Raw genomic sequence first — 17757 nt, 5'->3', positions numbered from 1 at the left:
GCCTGGGTTGTATATACCAATTGTAACGAGAGATTGTGTTTTGTTATTCATTATTCAGTTTTCGTAGAATTTGTATAGTACGAATGCAGCAGCCTCATTAACGTTCTTCCTTTCCAAGAGAGGGCACAAATAAGTAGGAAAAACAGTAAAATCTCATTTCTTTAAAATGTGGATTACAATGACTGGACTAGCTTCTATTTATGTATAACAACAATCCTTAAATTGACAAAATATTAAGATTAGATTGAAAAAGAGACAAAATTGAATTCTTTGACCTTCATCTGATCCGAGCAAAACAGCAATTCCCAGATACCAAGTGGCTGCCATCCTGTTTCCCTTGACCTTCTCAGTGGCAGTACAGTTTGATCACTGAATCCGCACCGGCGGTAAACAACCATGGCTGCCTTGGGTGAAATTTGCAGTCCATTACTCCTGCCATTTGAGACACCACAAGCAATGCGGTAATATCAGTTTCTAGAATACTATTGCAAGGAAATCCCATCTACATGCACATACATAAAAGACACCACTTTTCTTTCTACTTGATTTGACGATTGATCAAGCCGAAAGAATTTAATCGATGCAATCAACTCACTCACCTCTTCCATTAGTGGCTTTGTGTCCTCTTAGTATTTCCAACGGTCTAATAAGGGGATTCTGTGTAAGATCGGAGTAAACCATCCCATGGAAAACATATGCAGTGCAATCATCAGAGCACGATGCAAACAACGGATATGATCGATGGAAGGCAACATTTGTGACATCTTTTGGATGGCAGCTGCACAAATATTCCAAAAGAAACGTTAATATATTTTCGACTTCTATAGATAACAGGGAAAAAAGAGTCCCCTCCTACCACCATCTAATCCCTCCATGTGAACATTTTTTTTTACATTAAAATAACCAAAAGTCAAAACGTTCCCCAAGATGTTCATTCTATCCAGCAAAGAATAAAAGGGGCAGCGCTGTGGGCAAAATACCTGAGAATTTTGTAAGGCTGTGATGAAAGGTCCATATCAAACCAACATACTTTTCCTTCTCTGCTCCCCACGATAACATTATCACCTACATAAAAACGTCACGGTGAGCTTTTCCAAGAACTAGACAATGTAGTAACTAGTGAGGCTTAATCTTTAATGTACCAGCTGGATGCACAGCAATAGAAGAAACTTCACGAAGTCCAGTTTCCAGCTTTTTCATGAGCTTTTGCTTCAATAGATCATAAACACGAACATTCTTCTTCGTTGATACAAAGAAGATAGATCGAGTGGGATGAAAAATAGATGAAACAGGAAGCCCGTGCAACTTGAATGGAATTTTTTGTGTTAGCTTTCTAGAGAGCTGGTGAATAACAACTCCTCTTGATTCACGTAAGACAGGTCAAGGAAAACAGTTCCTCTCTTAAATAAACAAATATATAATTGTTACCACTTCACGCATCGAACAAGAAAATATCAGAAACAAAAAGGTCCTATTTGCCAACTTCATAACATTTCTTTAATTAGAAACAAAATTTCCACAAGAATGAAACATACATGAAGCGAGAAAAGGCATAAAAAAGGAGAAAAACATCCCCAACAGAAGCATGTACACAACCAAAGAGAAAAGAAAAAAAACCATAAAACAACAAAATAAAAATCAAGTTAGAACTCCTAAAAGACCAAACTGACTTCCTTTTAGGCGAGTAACCACAAGACCTAATCGTTTAATGTCTTATTTATGCCAAGGAGCAGGTGCCTTATAAGCAACACTCAACCTAACCAGAGGAAATTTTTCTTACAAGTTAGAATCATGGACTTGAAAGAACATCTTGGACAAAGTAAAGGCAAGAATCAAAATGGTGCCAAGTTGACATACGTCAGCAAACAGATGCTATTCACCAAAGCTACAGGTTTAGACAACAGGACACGATTTACAAATGCATAGAAAAATTTTACAAATACCAAGGCTTCACCACAGATTAGATATACGGACACATGTAACTCAAAGTCAATTATATCCAAGTTAAAAAAAAAAATGGCAACGCTTCAAAAAAAAAAAAAAAAAAAGTTGAATAGGATATCAGCTGGCATAACTGTTGAAAGGTAATCTCCTTTGCGATGCCATTCAACTGAAGATACAGTCTGCAAACCACATGAAACATAGGACATTCCAGTCACATTCCTCATTTAGAAAGATCCATAACATTAGAGAGAGAAGATGAACAGAAAGCACCTTAAAATGCCTCAATCTAATCCCCTCGACCTTGTCATCTTGAAGCCAGGTTGCAATTGGCGTCTTATCTATGCATAGAATCATCACAGATTAGGACAACACTCAAACCGACTATGGCACTGAGATAAATCACTATTGCATACTACCAGAATTATCCGTTGCAGGAAGTGCGTCAATGTGGAGAAGTTCCTTAACTTTCGCTTGAACCTCTCCATCCCCAAAACCAGTGTTTAAAAGCAGTACATCTACACCCCTGCAGAATGTTAACCAGTAAATTAACAAAAAAGAGAGAATGTTGTACCATAGTTTAAATCTCTAGAAAAAGATGTTATCATTAGACTTACACGGCAGCAGCTAATATTGGAAGCTCAGGCAAGGGATTCCAGGCTACATACTTCACAGCCTCCCCAAGCTCCCATACTTTGAGACATCTGCCTGTTTCAACTTCCCATATCCGAACAGTTCCATCCAATGAACCTTCACACACAATAGCAGAAATTAGGACCCAAGTCCAAACCATTCTTTTGGTCACATGAATTTACATTCGTTATTCTTACCTGAAGCAATCCATTGGCCGTTGGCTTCAGTTGAAATGGACATGACAGCATCCTTATGACCTCTAAATTCAAGATAGCATGTAGTTGGATAAGGTCTAAGATCTTTCCGGCTTGGCAGCTTAGGCTTCAAAGACTCAGGATCAATATTAATCTGAACATGAAAGTTATGAGAAGAAAGAAAAATCAATGTATTTGCATAGTTATTGAGTAATAGAATAACATCAAAAGAGCTTAAATCTGATGTAAGACCTAGGAAACAATAGTACGGTTTATTTTTTTAAAAAATAAAACAGCAAAGGCTCTTGGTCTTGTTTTACTTACACGCTTCTTCCGAACACGAGGGCACAAGTATAGATCCAAACAACGTTCAAATGCATCCTTCAGAGCATTGTCGTAGGCAGGTACACTTCTCATGGATGTAAACCTGAGAAGAACAGATATAACATAAACAAATGAATGCACAACAAAACAAAGTAGATGGGCAGATGATAAATATATTAGGCATAATACTATTAGCTATTGACAATAGACAAAGCTTTATCACCTTCTAGGAATAAACTTCGGTCGATCTTCATCATACATTAACTGATATGAGTTTATTTCTTCTTGAGTGGGGATATATTCCAATGAAGGATTATATGACTCATCATGACCTGTCAAAAACTAAGACACTTAGCAGATATGCCAGATAAAAGTGGTAAACACCTAAAAATCTAGAAGACAGATAAAATAATACCTGGAAACTTTGGTTTTGGTGCAGGAATGTAAGACAAATGTGCGGTCTTCTCTGTGGAGCTAGAATCATCACCCCACAAATGGTAGAAACGCTGCTCTTCTTTGGGCTTGTCAAATTTAATATGTCCATTTCTAATTGCCCGAACTAATTGAACAACCTGCAGAATTGACCAAAATCAGAAAATGTAGAGCACAAAACATGGACTAGTATATGATAGCAGGTATGTTTTTATGAGAAACAAGGCCTTGATCGAGAAATATGGAAGTACGTACGAGGGTAAATATATAAAAGAATCACAGGTAAACACATTGGTATAATCAGATATATGATTATGGTCGATGGGAAAACATTTCTTATTCATTAGAAAATTTTTCTAAAGACCAAAGTGTTAAAACACATCATGCGATTTCACCTTGGACAAAATTTGAAATCAATACCTTTTTAGCTTCCCATTTTGAACGGATAAAACGCCTCTTTGGTTCAGGTGCATTTGACAGTGGGTGCTTGGCATCGTCCCATTTAAACCAATCAACATAAGGCTGTAGTTGGAAAATGGAAAAAAGATACATACATGTTAGGAAAAGCATCTCATTGCAAGGAATGGGTTGTCAAATAACATTTAAGCTAAAAAAATTGCACAACTACCAACCGCATATGGATCAAAGTCAGCATGTGGAGCCTTTCCTTTGAGCAGTCTCCGTAGTTGCTTGACTTCTTCCTTTGACAACTCTATTACCTCATCATTATATTCATCATATAACTTGCGCCTAATGGATATGACAAGTTAAGACTCAAAAAGTCACAAAGAACGCCTCAAATGGGAATGAGAAGATACTACTGAATGTATATATTCTATACAGTTGGGAATGTAAGAGTGAGTTGTGAATTCTGGTAATAAGGTTTATCAAGTTTGATATAAATATTCAAAATCAAAATACAAATAGGATTCTTGGCTTTCTCAATTACTTCCTCAACCGCATTAAATCACATCTAAGTTGCTCCATCCTCTTTGAGAACTAATAATGCTTCTACCGCTGAACCTTGTGGGACAAAGAGGCCTAAATACCTCATCTATAGAATATAAGGCATGAAGAGGCATTAAATCCTTCACTTCATTGACTAAGTGAGAAGTGGTCACTTACCTAACATATCAATATCCACCAAGTTTCACTAAGACAAATATTGTCATTGAGACAATTGTGCTAACATTGGTCAAGATGTGTGTAATCGGCTAGTACACTTATAAGTCATATACATTATAGGAGAAGGAACATTTCATGACATCACATGTTTGAAACAAAAGCAAAAGGAACGTTTCAGTATTGAGTACCGTGGCAGCTCAAGACAACTCTAAATTACAAAAGCATAAAATGATAGTTATTATGGACAAGCGTCTTCACACAGATATAAATATCAAGGTGATGTGGGGAGAAGATAAAAATTGATCTCAACAACTGAAAACTCACCAACTTTTGGAGTCATCAGCACTTGCTAAAAATGATTGTAATTTGTCTTCTCTTTCTTTCTTCAAAATTTTCTTTCCAGATATGTCATATCCAATATGCTTCTCATCTCTATACCATTCCAAGGGAACATCCCCAATTGTGTTCCTAGGAGCTACCTACATATGATTAAAATTTAAGAAGGAAATTTTATGCTGTTATATTGTAAACGTAAATAAGAATTTATGATCATTTTTATGTGCCTATTGGATTTACACGCACCTCATCCTCAGACGAATCACTTTCCTCATCCACTTGATCACGTATGGGGTTGTCATCCTCGTTTTCTTGGTCTAAATTATCAGGGCTTCCTGTATTGACATGATCCTGCTACAACAACTCTAAATAGTATTAAACACAATTTGGTCCAACAAAAAAAATCCAGTAATACACGTGACTTCCCAAACAGAAATACTAAGTCATGAAAATTGAAAAGGGAGGTTGGGTGAGACAGAGAGAGAAGAGTGTGCTAAAGGACCAAGGACTCTATAAGATACAACTAGTAATTTAGAACATTCAAACACATGAATCAATCTATTTCAATCTACTGGAGCATATAAAGTTTAGATTACTGTATTTTCCCATGAGACAAACATGAAATTGCAATATACCTCATCTGCAGATCCACTTTCCCGAGCTTTTGATAATTTGAGGTCTTTAAACTCATCCGAAACATCCTATAATCACAAATTTTTCAGGGAACCAATCCAAAAACCACAGTCGGCACAAATGTCCAACAACTAGACAATAATTGAAACCATAGGTTTCTACTGAATAGCTAAAGGCAACAGACTGAAGATATGTGCACAATTGAATGATGCAATATTTCGTCAAAATTCAAATAAGTTGAAGATTGAACGTTGTCAAGCATTCAGAAATCAGCTAATATCGTCAGTTAGCGGACAGAAGGCAATAGCATGAAAGATTATTCCTGAATAATTTTTCAGCTAAAAAATTCAAAAGTAAGGCATAACACCACATCGAGCAGCGAAAGAAAAGTAACCTCTTTAGAATCGGAGAGTGAAGCAGAATCCAAATGTTGTTGTAATGGAGCCTCATCTGCAGTTGGAGCTTCTTGTTCTAAATGTAATTCGTCACTGTTCTGCTTTTCAGCATGGCTTTTGCTTGGCTTGAGGTGGCTATTCTTTCTACCATGCTTTTTCTTTGGCCTAGTTGCCTGCGGCGAGCTCTCGGCGTCAAGATTCAACTTCATTGTTTCTCCCTCTGCCGGAATGAGTTGTGAGGAAGAACGCAGAGGAGCGAAGTAGGGTTTTACGTGGTTTTACGGCTACTCGACTCGGAGGGGAAAGAGTTTCAATGGAAGATTGGGCCGAATATGAACCTATTTGGGCCCATCTTAAATTAGTACAAAATTGTTTACAAAATTTAAAAAACTTTATTCAATAATTCATTATGCAGGATTACCCCTAGTGGACCCCCTAATAATGGAATAAGATTATTTTTAATAAATCAACTCACATCTCAACATTTCTTAATATTACGAGTGTTTATATGACTCGATAATTCAACCAATTTAGACTATCAAATTCAAACCATAAATGTCTGTTGACATTTTTTTAGTTAGGTCAAGATGGTTAAAAATGCTAATAATATTTAATATTTGTAACCATAAATGTCTGATATTTATATTTTGTGATATTTTAGTTATTAATGTAATATGTATAGTAAATATGCATGATTTTTTTTAAATAAATTATAAATAAAAAAGAACAACCCGACAACCCAGCCCAACCCATTATAGAGAGTAGGATTCGGTTATAACTCTATTCGAGTTACTCGGGTCACCAACCAATTTTGGATTGATCCAAAAGATTTTTCTCGAACCAATCAAACTCAATCATACAACCCTCCAATTTTTTTTCTCTACTTAACATACATGGAATACAATAACAATTTTTAAATAATTTTTTGAAAAAAACCATTTATTATTATTATTATTTTGAAAGGGAATTACTGTGATTTGTTATATGTTTCAAGACAAAGAAACTAAATACATTTTGTAAATTGATCTCTTATAGAACATAATATCAAAATTGCCCATATGTACTCAAAAATGAAATAAAAACACAATCCTCAATGAAGCCTACACAGCACATTTGTGAGGGCAAAACGTCTAAGAGAAGGCAAATGACACAAAAACAGGATTACACATAAATGACTGCAAGTTTTGGTGGATCTATGGGAGGAAGAGGAAGTGGAAGGTACTCTTTCTAGGGTCGCCAAAAACAGGATGCCTTCTACAAACTCAATCACTCAATATACCATTCTACTCACTATAGCCCCAGTTCTTTGAGAAGTTGATTCCATCTCGGAGTTTCTTCGTCGAAAATGTACGTTAGCGGAGATATTAGAACCCCGCTTCCTCCAATCTGCAACAATTGGTTCCGTGTGAAAAACTATAAATGGTCTCGTAATGCATTAAAGAAGAGATGTTGTTCAAGGCTTAAAAGCTAATGACTTACTGCTCTCAGTTGCTTAACCGACTTGTAGAGGAGCTTCTTGGGGACACATATGACAATGGCATAGTAATCAGCTACTGCCTTCCCATCACGTTTGCAAAAAACTGGACTTATAGTAGGGCCCTGTATGAAGAAGATATCAATTATACACAGATGATAGGAATGTGTGTTCACTTTCTAAAGCTTTATTCTTTTTCCCCCATTTTCGATCGGGTGGTGTGGTACTAAAGAATTGCTTTCACCTGCAACCCGGCCAATGATGCTTGACTTAAAACGCGCTCCACAACCTCTTGTTCACTGTTTCCTCTCATATTTGCAGTCACCTGCCAGATGAGCATGATAATATGAAGCTCAGAAGGAAGAAGAATATTGATTGCAAGTCACACCGCAACAACTCACCGCGAACTGATCGACAGCCTTAAGATGTGCTTCCAGTCTTTCAAGAATCTCATGGGTTGTGTCTAGAGCACCTTTTCTTTGAATCAAGGACTTTCGGCTGGCAAGAAGAACAGCCTAAAAAGTACTATATTTGTAGTAAGAAAGCATCTGATAAACCTAAAACAATATCTAATGGCAAGCTTCTCAAAGAAACTCAGTTTTACGAGATTAAACGACGAAACCAATTTAGAAGTTGACCTGGCTTTCCAAAACCACTCCACCTTCAATTTCTTTCAAGTTGTTTTCTTTCAGAGTAGTCCCACTGCTTACAAGGTCCAAAATAGCATCAGCTATCCCCATCTGCATTTCAAAGGGGAAAACATTGTTCAAAACTATAGAGGAATACTACCGAACGGTGAAGGTTATCCAGATTACAATGTCGTCTTCAACCAAAGATCTGAAAAATCCTAGCTGAAAACAATGGGATAATGCATAGAAAATGTACTTTGATCCCTGCTTGAAATGCATTTTAGAAGTTACATTTAGTCCTTAATTGTGCTTCCAGACAGCTGAAAGTTGGCCTACATAGAGCTATTCAACAAGACGATCTTGCATAAGGAAAATGTGAGCAACTTGAGACAAGCATGATAGATATATATATATATAAAACAAATACTATCATTGCTTGCTTTTTATAAAAGCACTTTTTTGCAGTCGTTTTCGCTCAAGCTATGTATGTACGCGGCCTACAATAATGACATACTTCCAGTAAATGGTTATAGTGAGGACATGCTTTAAGTAAAAGTTTACAATGATAACATGCATTAAGTAAATGGTTACTTCATCCAAAAAATAACTATTCCCCTGGCAATAGCATCATGCAATGCATAGAAGACAAGCATAATGTGGAAATCAGCCACCAATCGAGACAAAAACGCTGCATTTCAGCAAGAACTATTACCGCTGGGGCAGCTTCTAATGCTCCATCAGCCGTTGAAAAACTCACGTGTTCCAACCCATTTTCTCTAAAAAATTTGGGGCCAAGCTGTGAAAAAGGACATTATTGAAAACTTATCGAATTAGTACTTCATTCAAACTCCAAACTGAAACACTTTTTTCACTTTCGTTAATGAACTTATGCAGTGATGTGATGGATAATGAGGCGAAGCATCATACATGAGTAAAGCCAGTAGCAACTCGAAGAGGCTTCTCCTCGGTCCAGTGGGGCATCTGAGATAGATCCCGGATCGAATTGATGTTCTCGAAAATGCCGTATTTGGGTATCTAGTTTGAGAGGATAAGTTAACATTGTCATAATACAGCAATTAACATATGCGGGACATAACAAAATCAAAGTTCATGATATGAAGGGAGGAAGAACTTACGGCAAGCGATAATCGGCAATCCCCATATTCAAGGGCCTCATGAACGATGATAAGATCTTCACTACCCTGTGCGAAGAAAATAAAAGTTGTTCTTCATAATGGTTGCAATTACATAAAAACAACATTCATTCTGATTCCACAAAAACAAATATCGTTATATACTGAGACACTCACTTGTCCATATTCGCTCACTGTATCGAGTCCCACAATGCCGAGGTCTAGATCTCCAGATAACAATTTCCGAACGATGTCTTTAGGCCTTTGGAACCAGACTTCCAAGCCCGATATCTGTTAGAAATCAAAATGAATGCGTAAATAAGAAGAACAAACAAGAACATACGCAGAATTCTTCACATGAATCGATAGCTAAAAAATCGAAGCGCCTTCGTCAAGAGCAGTGAAAAACTAGCAAGTACCTGCGGAATCTTTGCAACATACTGCCGAGGATTGACTTGTTTTACAGACAATTGACAGTCCTGTCACGCCAGAGAGAATAACAGAATCAAACAACGAGAAGAATTCGCAAGAAAAATGGCAAAAACAAAACAAAAAGGATGCAGAAGAGAGCACCTTGAGAAGATCAAGAGTGTCGGATGCCATGCGACCTTTACTGGGCAACCCAAATCGAATCTCGGTTCTCTCAGAGAGCCTCCCGTCCAAGGTTCCATTAAGAGTCTCAACCTGAGTTTGTAAGGAAGAACAAATGAGCGTCGGCTTGGGACTAGCTCGAGAATACGAAGAACGCGAGGTTGTGGAAATGGAAGGAATGGGGGAGCTCGAACAGTGCTGAAAATTCGCTGTCAACGTCCACATCTCTCGCGATTACAATGGAAGCTTCAGACCTTTGTTGGATGAATAAAACCCTACCAAATAAATAAATAAAACGTTCGATTGGTGAGGATGAATATAGGATATTCGCCTTGGAAGTTGCCAAACCTGGGCACACAGAGTGGCCAAGAGAACTGAGATGCTCTTTGAAAGGTCCATTTTGCCCCCTTTTTAAGGGGCAAGACTGTCCAAACATTTTTTACAAAGACAGTAAGAGTCTATTTAATAGTTGTGTTTTAAAGTTGCAAGAAATGACGGATATATTTAACACCCATCCGTCAAGCAGGGACGAAAGTCGGCTTTATTGATCCGACGGTGCTGAGTGGAAGGGTTGTTGCTCAATGGATAAAAGTTAATTTATGGATAACAGACTAATTTTCCCCAAGAGCTCACATTGACGGGAAGGTTTGGCACCGGCTCCTCGCCACCTGGGGACGTAGTATGTTCCAAGGGTTGGATTGTTTGCCCATTAAAGCGATACGTGGGTTAGGTTCAGAATGAGATAGTTCGGTCCATATCCAGTGTGGGCGTTATTAGGAATGATGCATCTCTGGTATACCAGTGGGTAGTCAAGTGCAGAGCGGATAAATGCTGAAAACATATAAGTAGTAAGTCCATCCCAAGATGGAGTCGGAACAAACAATATATATTAGTGATGAATTTTGCCTGTTTACCCTTATATTTTTTTCTTGGATAGAGATGTCCACCGGTCGAAATTAAAAAAAAAAATCTATTTTACCCCTCTTTGGTAAGTAACTTTTATTGTATTTTGAAAAAAAAAATTGTATTTTACCGTTTATAATCAAATTTACCGTTTTTGTATTATGTTTTTACTCTCAATTTACTCCAAAATATTCTCTTAAATAGTTAATTAAAGCAACCAATCCGTCCAACATTCGAAGCTTAATCACCTTCTTTGATTAGTCAGCGATTTTTATTTTTTACAACAAACCCACGTGGAAATTGGATGCTGAGTCAGAGAATTTCCAATTTGGCAAATTCTACGTTTTTCTGTTTTTTTTTTTTAATTCATAAATGTGAAACTACGAAAACACCCCCCTGTTTTGAAACTTAAATCTTTTTTTTTTTTTCTTCTAATTCCTTTTCTGCTTTTCACTTTCTTTTTCATTTTATTTTTAATTTTTGCACATTGCCATTTGAATTTTACAATAATAATAATAATAATAATAATAATAAAAAAACTATTATCTCTCTCCATTCTTTAAAATTTTAATTTCAAAATTTATAATAAAATTAAAATTTTTTATTTGTTATTAGTTTTAAGGCAAATATACGTATTAATATGTTCAATACAAATACGACCATTCACATAAAAGAAGAGAATAAATACTGTCGTCTCTTCTATTTTTCAAGGGTTTTATAGGAAGGGGAGATCCGGTACATCCCTCAAAATCTTCTATAGTATGCAGGATCACAAGTGGAACAATAAGCAAGGGTAGGAAGACTACTAGCTCCGCAACAAAAGTCAAGTGAGCCCCTGAAAGTCGTTGACAAACACAAGCAAATTTAATATGTATCGGTGATATGATACAATAATTCATGAAGAATGTACTCTCAAATTTAAAAAACTTATCACATTTTAAATGATTACATAATAAATATCAATGATGCGTTGTGAATTGTAAATATTTGAATTTTATAAGATTTTAGTTGTTAATGCAACAAACTAACGACAACAGTGAATTCTATTTAAGTTGTTCGAATTTTCAATCCAATTCAACCCATTATAAATTATTTTAAAATAATATACTATAGAGTTCATCAATATATTTACAACCATATACAGACAACTCGTTAAAATAAAAAATTAAAATAGAAAATTTATGCAACCACGATCGTTTTCCCATAACAATCGTCATTCGTTGAAGAGATATTCTCAGACCTCGTTCACGACAAAAAATAAAAATAAAAATAAAAATAAAAACTAAATTAAAAGCAGGATAAAATCATAAATTACAAATAAAGCTTGGTGTGGCCAACTAGTCCATTTTAATTCTCATGCCAAAAAAAAAAAAAATAATAATAATAATAATAATATATATATATATATATTATTAAAAACCAGATAAAAATTAAAAAAATTGGTAAATATAATATAAACTAATAAAAATTCTCCTCATTCCAATAAAAAGAATACTCTTCGACTTTCAAAATTATTTTAAAGACAGAATTGTATATTATTAACAGAAATGATTATTATTTAATTAATTTAGACAATAAATTAATTTGTTACATTTTAACCTTAAAATAATTTTGTTTAGATTCTGTGACTGTTGTGCTGACTGGACGAACTGTGTGTAGACCCAAATTGGATAGCGAGACGACCTCTTCCAACTCTGAGTCCGAGTCCAAGTGCGAGTAGCAGTGTCCACAATTTTTGAAAAAAATCTCTCCGTCTCTCTCTCTCTCTCTCTCTCTCTCTCTCTCTCCGCCTTCACGGCCTTCCGATCCAATCCAAGCACCGCCCCAGCTGTATCCAGTTTCCCTCCCCCACCGGGGCCCCTCTTAGAACTGCCGACACAATCAAAAGCTTTAGCAACCTCCTCGTAATTCCCACCGCCGCTCTTCTTTTCAATCTTTCGCTCCATCCATGTTCAAATCTTCCCTTTCGAGTTAAACCCATTTCTATATTTGTTAGTGGGTTACCGACGGTTTCTAACCCCCTCCTCTTTGCGCCTGCGATGAACTAGGCTCCGATTGGTTCGTTGATTCCTTAAGCTAATTTCCCCCATTTTAGCAGCCATGGCCGCCGAGGCTCCGAGTTGGCACGAGGGTATGTCCTCGGATAATATCAAAGGCCTCGTACTTGCGCTTTCTTCCAGCTTCTTCATCGGTGGGAGCTTCATTGTCAAGAAGAAGGGGTTGAAGAAGGCCGGAGCGTCAGGAATCAGTGCAGGTATGCTTCTCTGGCAATTGTAAGATGTTTAAATTTCTTCCCCTGATTCGTTTGAGATCGATTTCTGTTCTTTGTTTAAGATTCAATTATGTTTTGATTGGATATGGAAATTTGGGTGTCGATTTAATGCCCTTTCCAATATGGATTGGCGTCCAACGATGTTCTGCTGTCTCGAGTTATTAGAGATTTGTCTATATTGATCCGCATCCAATGAATCGGTACCGGAAATGAAACTGTTCGAGATCATTAACACCAGTTCCTTTCTAAATTATGTGGCAACGAGTGAAATCTAAGGGGGTATCATTAAATCTACTCACACCTTCCCACTGTTCTAACACTTTGACACCAGTTGATTGATTTCTTTTAGTTTTGTGATAAATTTGCTTATTGATTCCTTACAGGAGCGGGCGGATTTACTTACTTATACGAGCCATTGTGGTGGTTGGGCATGATAACAAGTGAGCTTCAAACACTCTTTGGGATTGGTTATTGATGTTTGAGATATCAATTGCAACTGTATCGATATTTCGATTTGGCTAAAGCATGTTGAAAAAACTGAACTGAACTGTACTCTGAAACTTGCAGAAGCATTGCTTCTTGAAAGTTCCTTTGATTATCTTATTGTGAGATCTCATATCGATTGGAGAGGGGAACGAAACATTCTTTATAAAGGTGTGGAAACCTCTCCCTTGCAGACACGTTTTAAAAACCTTGAGGGGAACCCTGAAAGGGAGACCTCAAAAAGGACAATGTCTGCTAGGGGTGGACTTGGGTTGTTATAAATAGTATCCGAGCTACACATCAGGCGGTATGCTAGCGAGGACGCTGGGCTCCGAAGGGGAGTGGATTGTGAGATCCCACATAGATTGGAGAATGGAATGAAACATTCTTTATAAGGTTGTGGAAACCTCTCCCTAACAGACACGTTTTAAAAACCTTGAGGGGAAGTCCGAAAGGTTAAGCCCAAAGAAGACAATATCGGTAAGCGGTGGGCTTGGGATGTTACAAATGGTATCAAAGCCAAATACCGGGCGGTGTGACAGCGAGGACGCTGGGACTCGAAGGGGGTAGATTGTGATATTTCATGTCGATTAGAGAAAGGAACGAAACATTCTTTATAAGGGTGTAAAAACCTCTCCCTGATAGATGTGTTTTAAAAACCTTGAGGGGAAGTAAGAAAGCCCAAAGAGGACAATATCTGCTAGTGGTAGGTTTGGACCATTACATTGGTGTTCTCGGTGCATAAGATATGTCACGTCTTCAATGATAAACATCCATTCTAATCTTGATGAATCTCTTTGACATCAGTTGTCTCTTTAACTAATAGGATCATTATGGATTTTACCACAGTTCTAAGTCTCGAAACCAAGCTATTTTTATGTACTAATCATCAACCAAAACGAGTTCTTCATAGTTGTGTAGCTTTAGATGACCAGTGGATTTGGAGTTAGATCTGATTGATCACTATCATTTTAACAGTGATTGTTGGAGAAATTGCTAATTTCGTGGCGTACGCATTTGCACCCGCCTTACTAGTCACTCCTCTCGGAGCTCTCAGCATAATAATCAGGCATGCCTCAAAGATTGCTCAAACCAAAAGTTTAAATTTGTTGAATTCACTGCTGATTCTTGATCTCTTCCGTCAGTGCTGTTCTTGCACATATCATTTTACGAGAGAAGCTACACATTTTTGGAGTTCTTGGTTGTGTTCTATGCGTGGTTGGCTCCACGGCCATCGTTCTTCATGCTCCCCAAGAGCGTGAAATAGAATCCGTGACAGAACTTTGGCAAATGGCAATGGAGCCGGGTACGAAGCATGCTGCCTGGAATAAATTGTTTCAGTATATTCTTTTGTTTTTCTCAGTCTCATGCTTACTACAGTGAACTCTTTTTCATGGCAGCCTTTCTTTTGTATGCGACTCTGGTCATAACCTGTGCAATTATACTTATATTCCACTTTATACCTCAATATGGGCAGACACACATAATGGTTTATATTGGAGTTTGTTCCCTTTTAGGCTCTTTATCTGTAAGTATGCTATGTTCATATAAACTGCTCATTGTGTTTTCTTTCCTTCTTTACACGCTTAGGAAATAATTAGTGTTCCATGTAGGTTATGGGTGTTAAAGCTCTTGGAATTGCCATGAAGTTGACATTATCTGGAGTCAATCAGCTCGTTTATCCCCAAACTTGGATTTTTGCTATAATTGTAGCCACATTTTTGCTTACTCAGCTGAATTATCTGAACAAGGTAAGATAGCATTTTTGTTTATTTTCTTTTTCGAGCTTCGCTTTCTCCTTTTCTACTACCATCTTCGAGAGATTCTATGAGATCCCACATCGGTTGGAGAGGGGAACGAAGCATTCCTTTGTAAGGGTGTGGAAACCTTTACCTAGTAGGTACGTTTTAGGCTGACGGCGATACGTAACGGGCCAAAGCGGACAATATCTGCTAGCAGTGGACTTGGATCGTTATAGACATCGGGTGGTGTGCCAGCGAGGACGCTGGGTCCCAAGGGAGTGGATTGTGTGATCCCACATCGGTTGGAGAGGGGAAACGAAACATTCCTTATAAGGGTGTGGAAACTTCTCCCTAGTAAACATATTTTAAAATCGTGAGATTAACAGCGATCTGTAATGGGCCAAAGTGGACAATATTTGCTAGCGGTAGGCTTAGGCTGTTACAAATGATATCAGAGTCAGACACCGGGTGATGTGTCACCGAGGACGCTGGGCCCCCAAGAAGGGCGGATTGTGAGATCCCACATCGGTTGGAGAGGGGAATGAAACATTCCTCATAAGGGTGTTGGAAACCTCTCCCTAATAGATGCATTTTAAAACCGTGAGGCTAACTGCGATACGTAACGGGTTAAAATGGATAATATCTGCTAGCGGTGGGCTAGGAAGTTACTGATCCATTTTTCTTCCTCCATTTTTTATCGTCGAGAATTTATATGAATTCAATAGTAAAAAACTTGCAAATACAGTACGATTTGACTGATAATCCATAACTACACCGCCACTGTTTCATGCAACTTATGGTCCATTCAACTTGAAAGCTAGTGTACCTCTTTCGATCCTATAATTTAACACGAAAAATAAGTTATTCATGAAGACTCCTATGATACTTTTTTCCTCCTCATTGCAGGCGCTTGATACCTTCAACACTGCTGTTGTATCGCCCATATACTACGTGATGTTCACATCCCTGACCATTTTGGCAAGTGTTATCATGTTTAAGGTATATTCATGTTTCTCAATGAGAACGAGTGGGATTGTTTGAAATGACGTTCTAAATGCTTTAGAAAACGTTCAAGTACAAAATACATGTTTTTGATTGATTCGTGTTCCATAATGAGCTCACGGTTCAAATATATGCAAATCTAACAAGTATATGACAGTCTTTCGGCTTGTACAACTGCTGGTTGCAGATATCAATACTGAGATGGTAACAAAAATTGCTATTCATTTTCAGGATTGGGATAGGCAGAGCCCAACACAAGTGATCACAGAATTGTGTGGCTTTGTGACTATTCTTTCAGGGACCTTTCTTCTACACAAAACAAAGGACATGGTTGATGGTAAGCTCTTATGGCTCTTATTCACTGCGTTTTAGTTGACCCTGTCGGCTGCTTTTACATACGTTCGGTTTTCAAATTCTAACAGGCGTATCGACGTCATCGCCAATACGACTTGCCAAGCACGTGGAGGAGGATGGATATAATGGTTTGGAAGGCATACCTCTAAGACGGCAAGAATCCATGAGGTCTTGAGCCTTCTCAATTGGATGATATTCTTTGAAGAAAAACTGGTATAGAAGTGGGGAATGCTTTTGTTTTGGTTCTCTTTCCCTACGTCTATGCAGTTTCAGCAACTACATTGTTCATACAAATTCTGTCCCCTTATATGAACAGGACTGTAGTTTTACAACCATTATTTACAAATGGACTAATTTGAGAAACACAAACCAAAGCTCACTCATATAGTTCGGATTGAATGGTCGGAAAAAGGTTCGAGGTCCTTAGTCCCACCCCGAGTTTCTTTTGAACTAGGAAACTCATTTCGAGAAGCAACTAGATATGTACATCAAACTCAAAAACCAGAAAAACCCAACTCGAATCAGAAGGCTTGAGTAAGGTTGGGTTATTTTTTTTAGGCGGTTAGTGTTTGAGGAAAAAATTTCGGGTCAACTTGAATCAAATTGATTTCATTGTTACGTGGGGTCCATCTATCACATTGCATGCCCAGGCATGTTGCATTGCTACTCGTATCCGCATGCCATGCTGGTCTTGGTCTCGATTGTCGCTGTCGCATTGTATACCCATGTCATGCCACATTGCGCTGCTCCTCATAGGTGCACACATCACACTGCTCGCTTGCACTTGCAACGTCACATGCCTGCTTGCTGCTCGCTTGCCATGCTGGTCTTGGTCTCAATTGTCACTGTCGCATCGTATTCCCATGCCATGCCACATTACACTGCTCTTCATAGTTGCACGCATCATAACCCTCGCTTGCACTTGCAACGTCACGTGCCTGCTCTCGATCTTGCACACTGCTTCGTCCCCGCATGCCCAACCAATCAATATAAGTTTTTTGAAAATAAAAATAAAACATTTGAACAACTCAACCCGAGAATAGAGGATTGGATTAGGCTATTCACTAATTTATGTGCTATAAGTTATAGCTTCATAATAATTGGAATATAAGCTATTGGGTTCAATTTTTTTCTCGAGAAAATCCAATATACATAAAAAAA

The 17757-nt window shown here is 37.7% G+C and overlaps 3 protein-coding genes and 1 long non-coding RNA gene across 8 annotated transcripts in view; 1 reads left to right on the top strand and 3 right to left on the bottom strand.

Moving 5' to 3' along the window:
* Nucleotides 1-17757, bottom strand: part of LOC111493399 — a 631558-nt gene that overhangs the window by 510320 nt on the left and 103481 nt on the right. The gene's annotated exons all lie outside the window — the stretch shown is intronic.
* LOC111492339 (ribosome biogenesis protein BOP1 homolog) lies at nucleotides 131-6305 on the bottom strand. 2 transcript variants are annotated; one of them, XM_023141650.1, is made up of 18 exons: nucleotides 6013-6305; nucleotides 5621-5686; nucleotides 5232-5339; nucleotides 4974-5128; nucleotides 4157-4274; nucleotides 3945-4046; nucleotides 3508-3664; nucleotides 3316-3424; nucleotides 3093-3195; nucleotides 2772-2922; nucleotides 2559-2691; nucleotides 2361-2467; nucleotides 2215-2282; nucleotides 2063-2123; nucleotides 1143-1370; nucleotides 981-1065; nucleotides 600-778; nucleotides 131-432 (listed from the first exon to the last, which is right to left on the bottom strand). In XM_023141650.1, the coding sequence occupies exons 1-18, from the start codon at nucleotides 6220-6222 to the stop codon at nucleotides 347-349; spliced, it is 2226 nt and encodes a 741-aa protein (XP_022997418.1). In that variant the 5' UTR covers nucleotides 6223-6305; the 3' UTR covers nucleotides 131-346. The 2 variants fall into 2 exon arrangements, with proteins under 2 accessions (XP_022997418.1, XP_022997427.1); XM_023141659.1 differs by having other exon boundaries at nucleotides 5232-5336.
* Nucleotides 7055-10125, bottom strand: LOC111492823 (ATP phosphoribosyltransferase 2, chloroplastic-like). The gene is made up of 11 exons (XM_023142302.1): nucleotides 9823-10125; nucleotides 9669-9728; nucleotides 9427-9540; nucleotides 9253-9318; nucleotides 9044-9151; nucleotides 8829-8912; nucleotides 8126-8227; nucleotides 7889-8002; nucleotides 7732-7812; nucleotides 7493-7612; nucleotides 7055-7399 (listed from the first exon to the last, which is right to left on the bottom strand). The coding sequence occupies exons 1-11, from the start codon at nucleotides 10063-10065 to the stop codon at nucleotides 7304-7306; spliced, it is 1188 nt and encodes a 395-aa protein (XP_022998070.1). The 5' UTR covers nucleotides 10066-10125; the 3' UTR covers nucleotides 7055-7303.
* On the top strand, nucleotides 12454-16967 carry LOC111492890 (probable magnesium transporter NIPA4). Of its 3 annotated transcripts, XM_023142405.1 has the most exons (10): nucleotides 12454-12647; nucleotides 12842-12997; nucleotides 13399-13455; nucleotides 14477-14567; nucleotides 14644-14804; nucleotides 14899-15026; nucleotides 15112-15249; nucleotides 16147-16239; nucleotides 16474-16579; nucleotides 16665-16967. In XM_023142405.1, exons 2-10 carry the CDS (start codon nucleotides 12844-12846, stop codon nucleotides 16769-16771), a joined length of 1035 nt encoding a protein of 344 aa, XP_022998173.1. In that variant the 5' UTR covers nucleotides 12454-12647; nucleotides 12842-12843; the 3' UTR covers nucleotides 16772-16967. The 3 variants fall into 3 exon arrangements, with proteins under 3 accessions (XP_022998173.1, XP_022998164.1, XP_022998180.1); XM_023142396.1 differs by having other exon boundaries at nucleotides 12454-12997; XM_023142412.1 differs by lacking the exons at nucleotides 12454-12647; nucleotides 12842-12997 and adding an exon at nucleotides 13039-13294.

Source organism: Cucurbita maxima, unplaced genomic scaffold, assembly GCF_002738345.1.
Source record: "Cucurbita maxima cultivar Rimu unplaced genomic scaffold, Cmax_1.0 Cma_Scf00001, whole genome shotgun sequence".
In the NCBI taxonomy this organism is placed as follows: Eukaryota; Viridiplantae; Streptophyta; class Magnoliopsida; order Cucurbitales; family Cucurbitaceae; genus Cucurbita; species Cucurbita maxima.
This window is presented reverse-complemented; position numbering and strand designations above follow the sequence as displayed.

Excerpts from the sequence above, each read along its gene's own strand:
- LOC111492339 (XM_023141650.1), bottom strand. The coding sequence starts at position 6,222 with ATGAAGTTGAATCTTGACGCCGAGAGCTCGCCGCAGGCAACTAGGCCA. Across the intron at positions 2,468-2,558 it reads CCAATATTAGCTGCTGCCGT|GGGTGTAGATGTACTGCTTT; the intron begins GTAAGTCTAATG and ends AACATTCTGCAG. Across the intron at positions 779-980 it reads CAGCCTTACAAAATTCTCAG|CTGCCATCCAAAAGATGTCA; the intron begins GTATTTTGCCCA and ends ATATTTGTGCAG.
- LOC111492890 (XM_023142405.1), top strand. The coding sequence starts at position 12,844 with ATGGCCGCCGAGGCTCCGAGTTGGCACGAGGGTATGTCCTCGGATAAT. Across the intron at positions 14,805-14,898 it reads GCAAATGGCAATGGAGCCGG|CCTTTCTTTTGTATGCGACT; the intron begins GTACGAAGCATG and ends TTTTCATGGCAG. Across the intron at positions 16,240-16,473 it reads CAAGTGTTATCATGTTTAAG|GATTGGGATAGGCAGAGCCC; the intron begins GTATATTCATGT and ends ATTCATTTTCAG.
- LOC111492823 (XM_023142302.1), bottom strand. The coding sequence starts at position 10,065 with ATGTGGACGTTGACAGCGAATTTTCAGCACTGTTCGAGCTCCCCCATT. Across the intron at positions 8,228-8,828 it reads CATTAGAAGCTGCCCCAGCG|ATGGGGATAGCTGATGCTAT; the intron begins GTAATAGTTCTT and ends TTTGAAATGCAG. Across the intron at positions 8,003-8,125 it reads GAGTGGTTTTGGAAAGCCAG|GCTGTTCTTCTTGCCAGCCG; the intron begins GTCAACTTCTAA and ends AGTACTTTTTAG.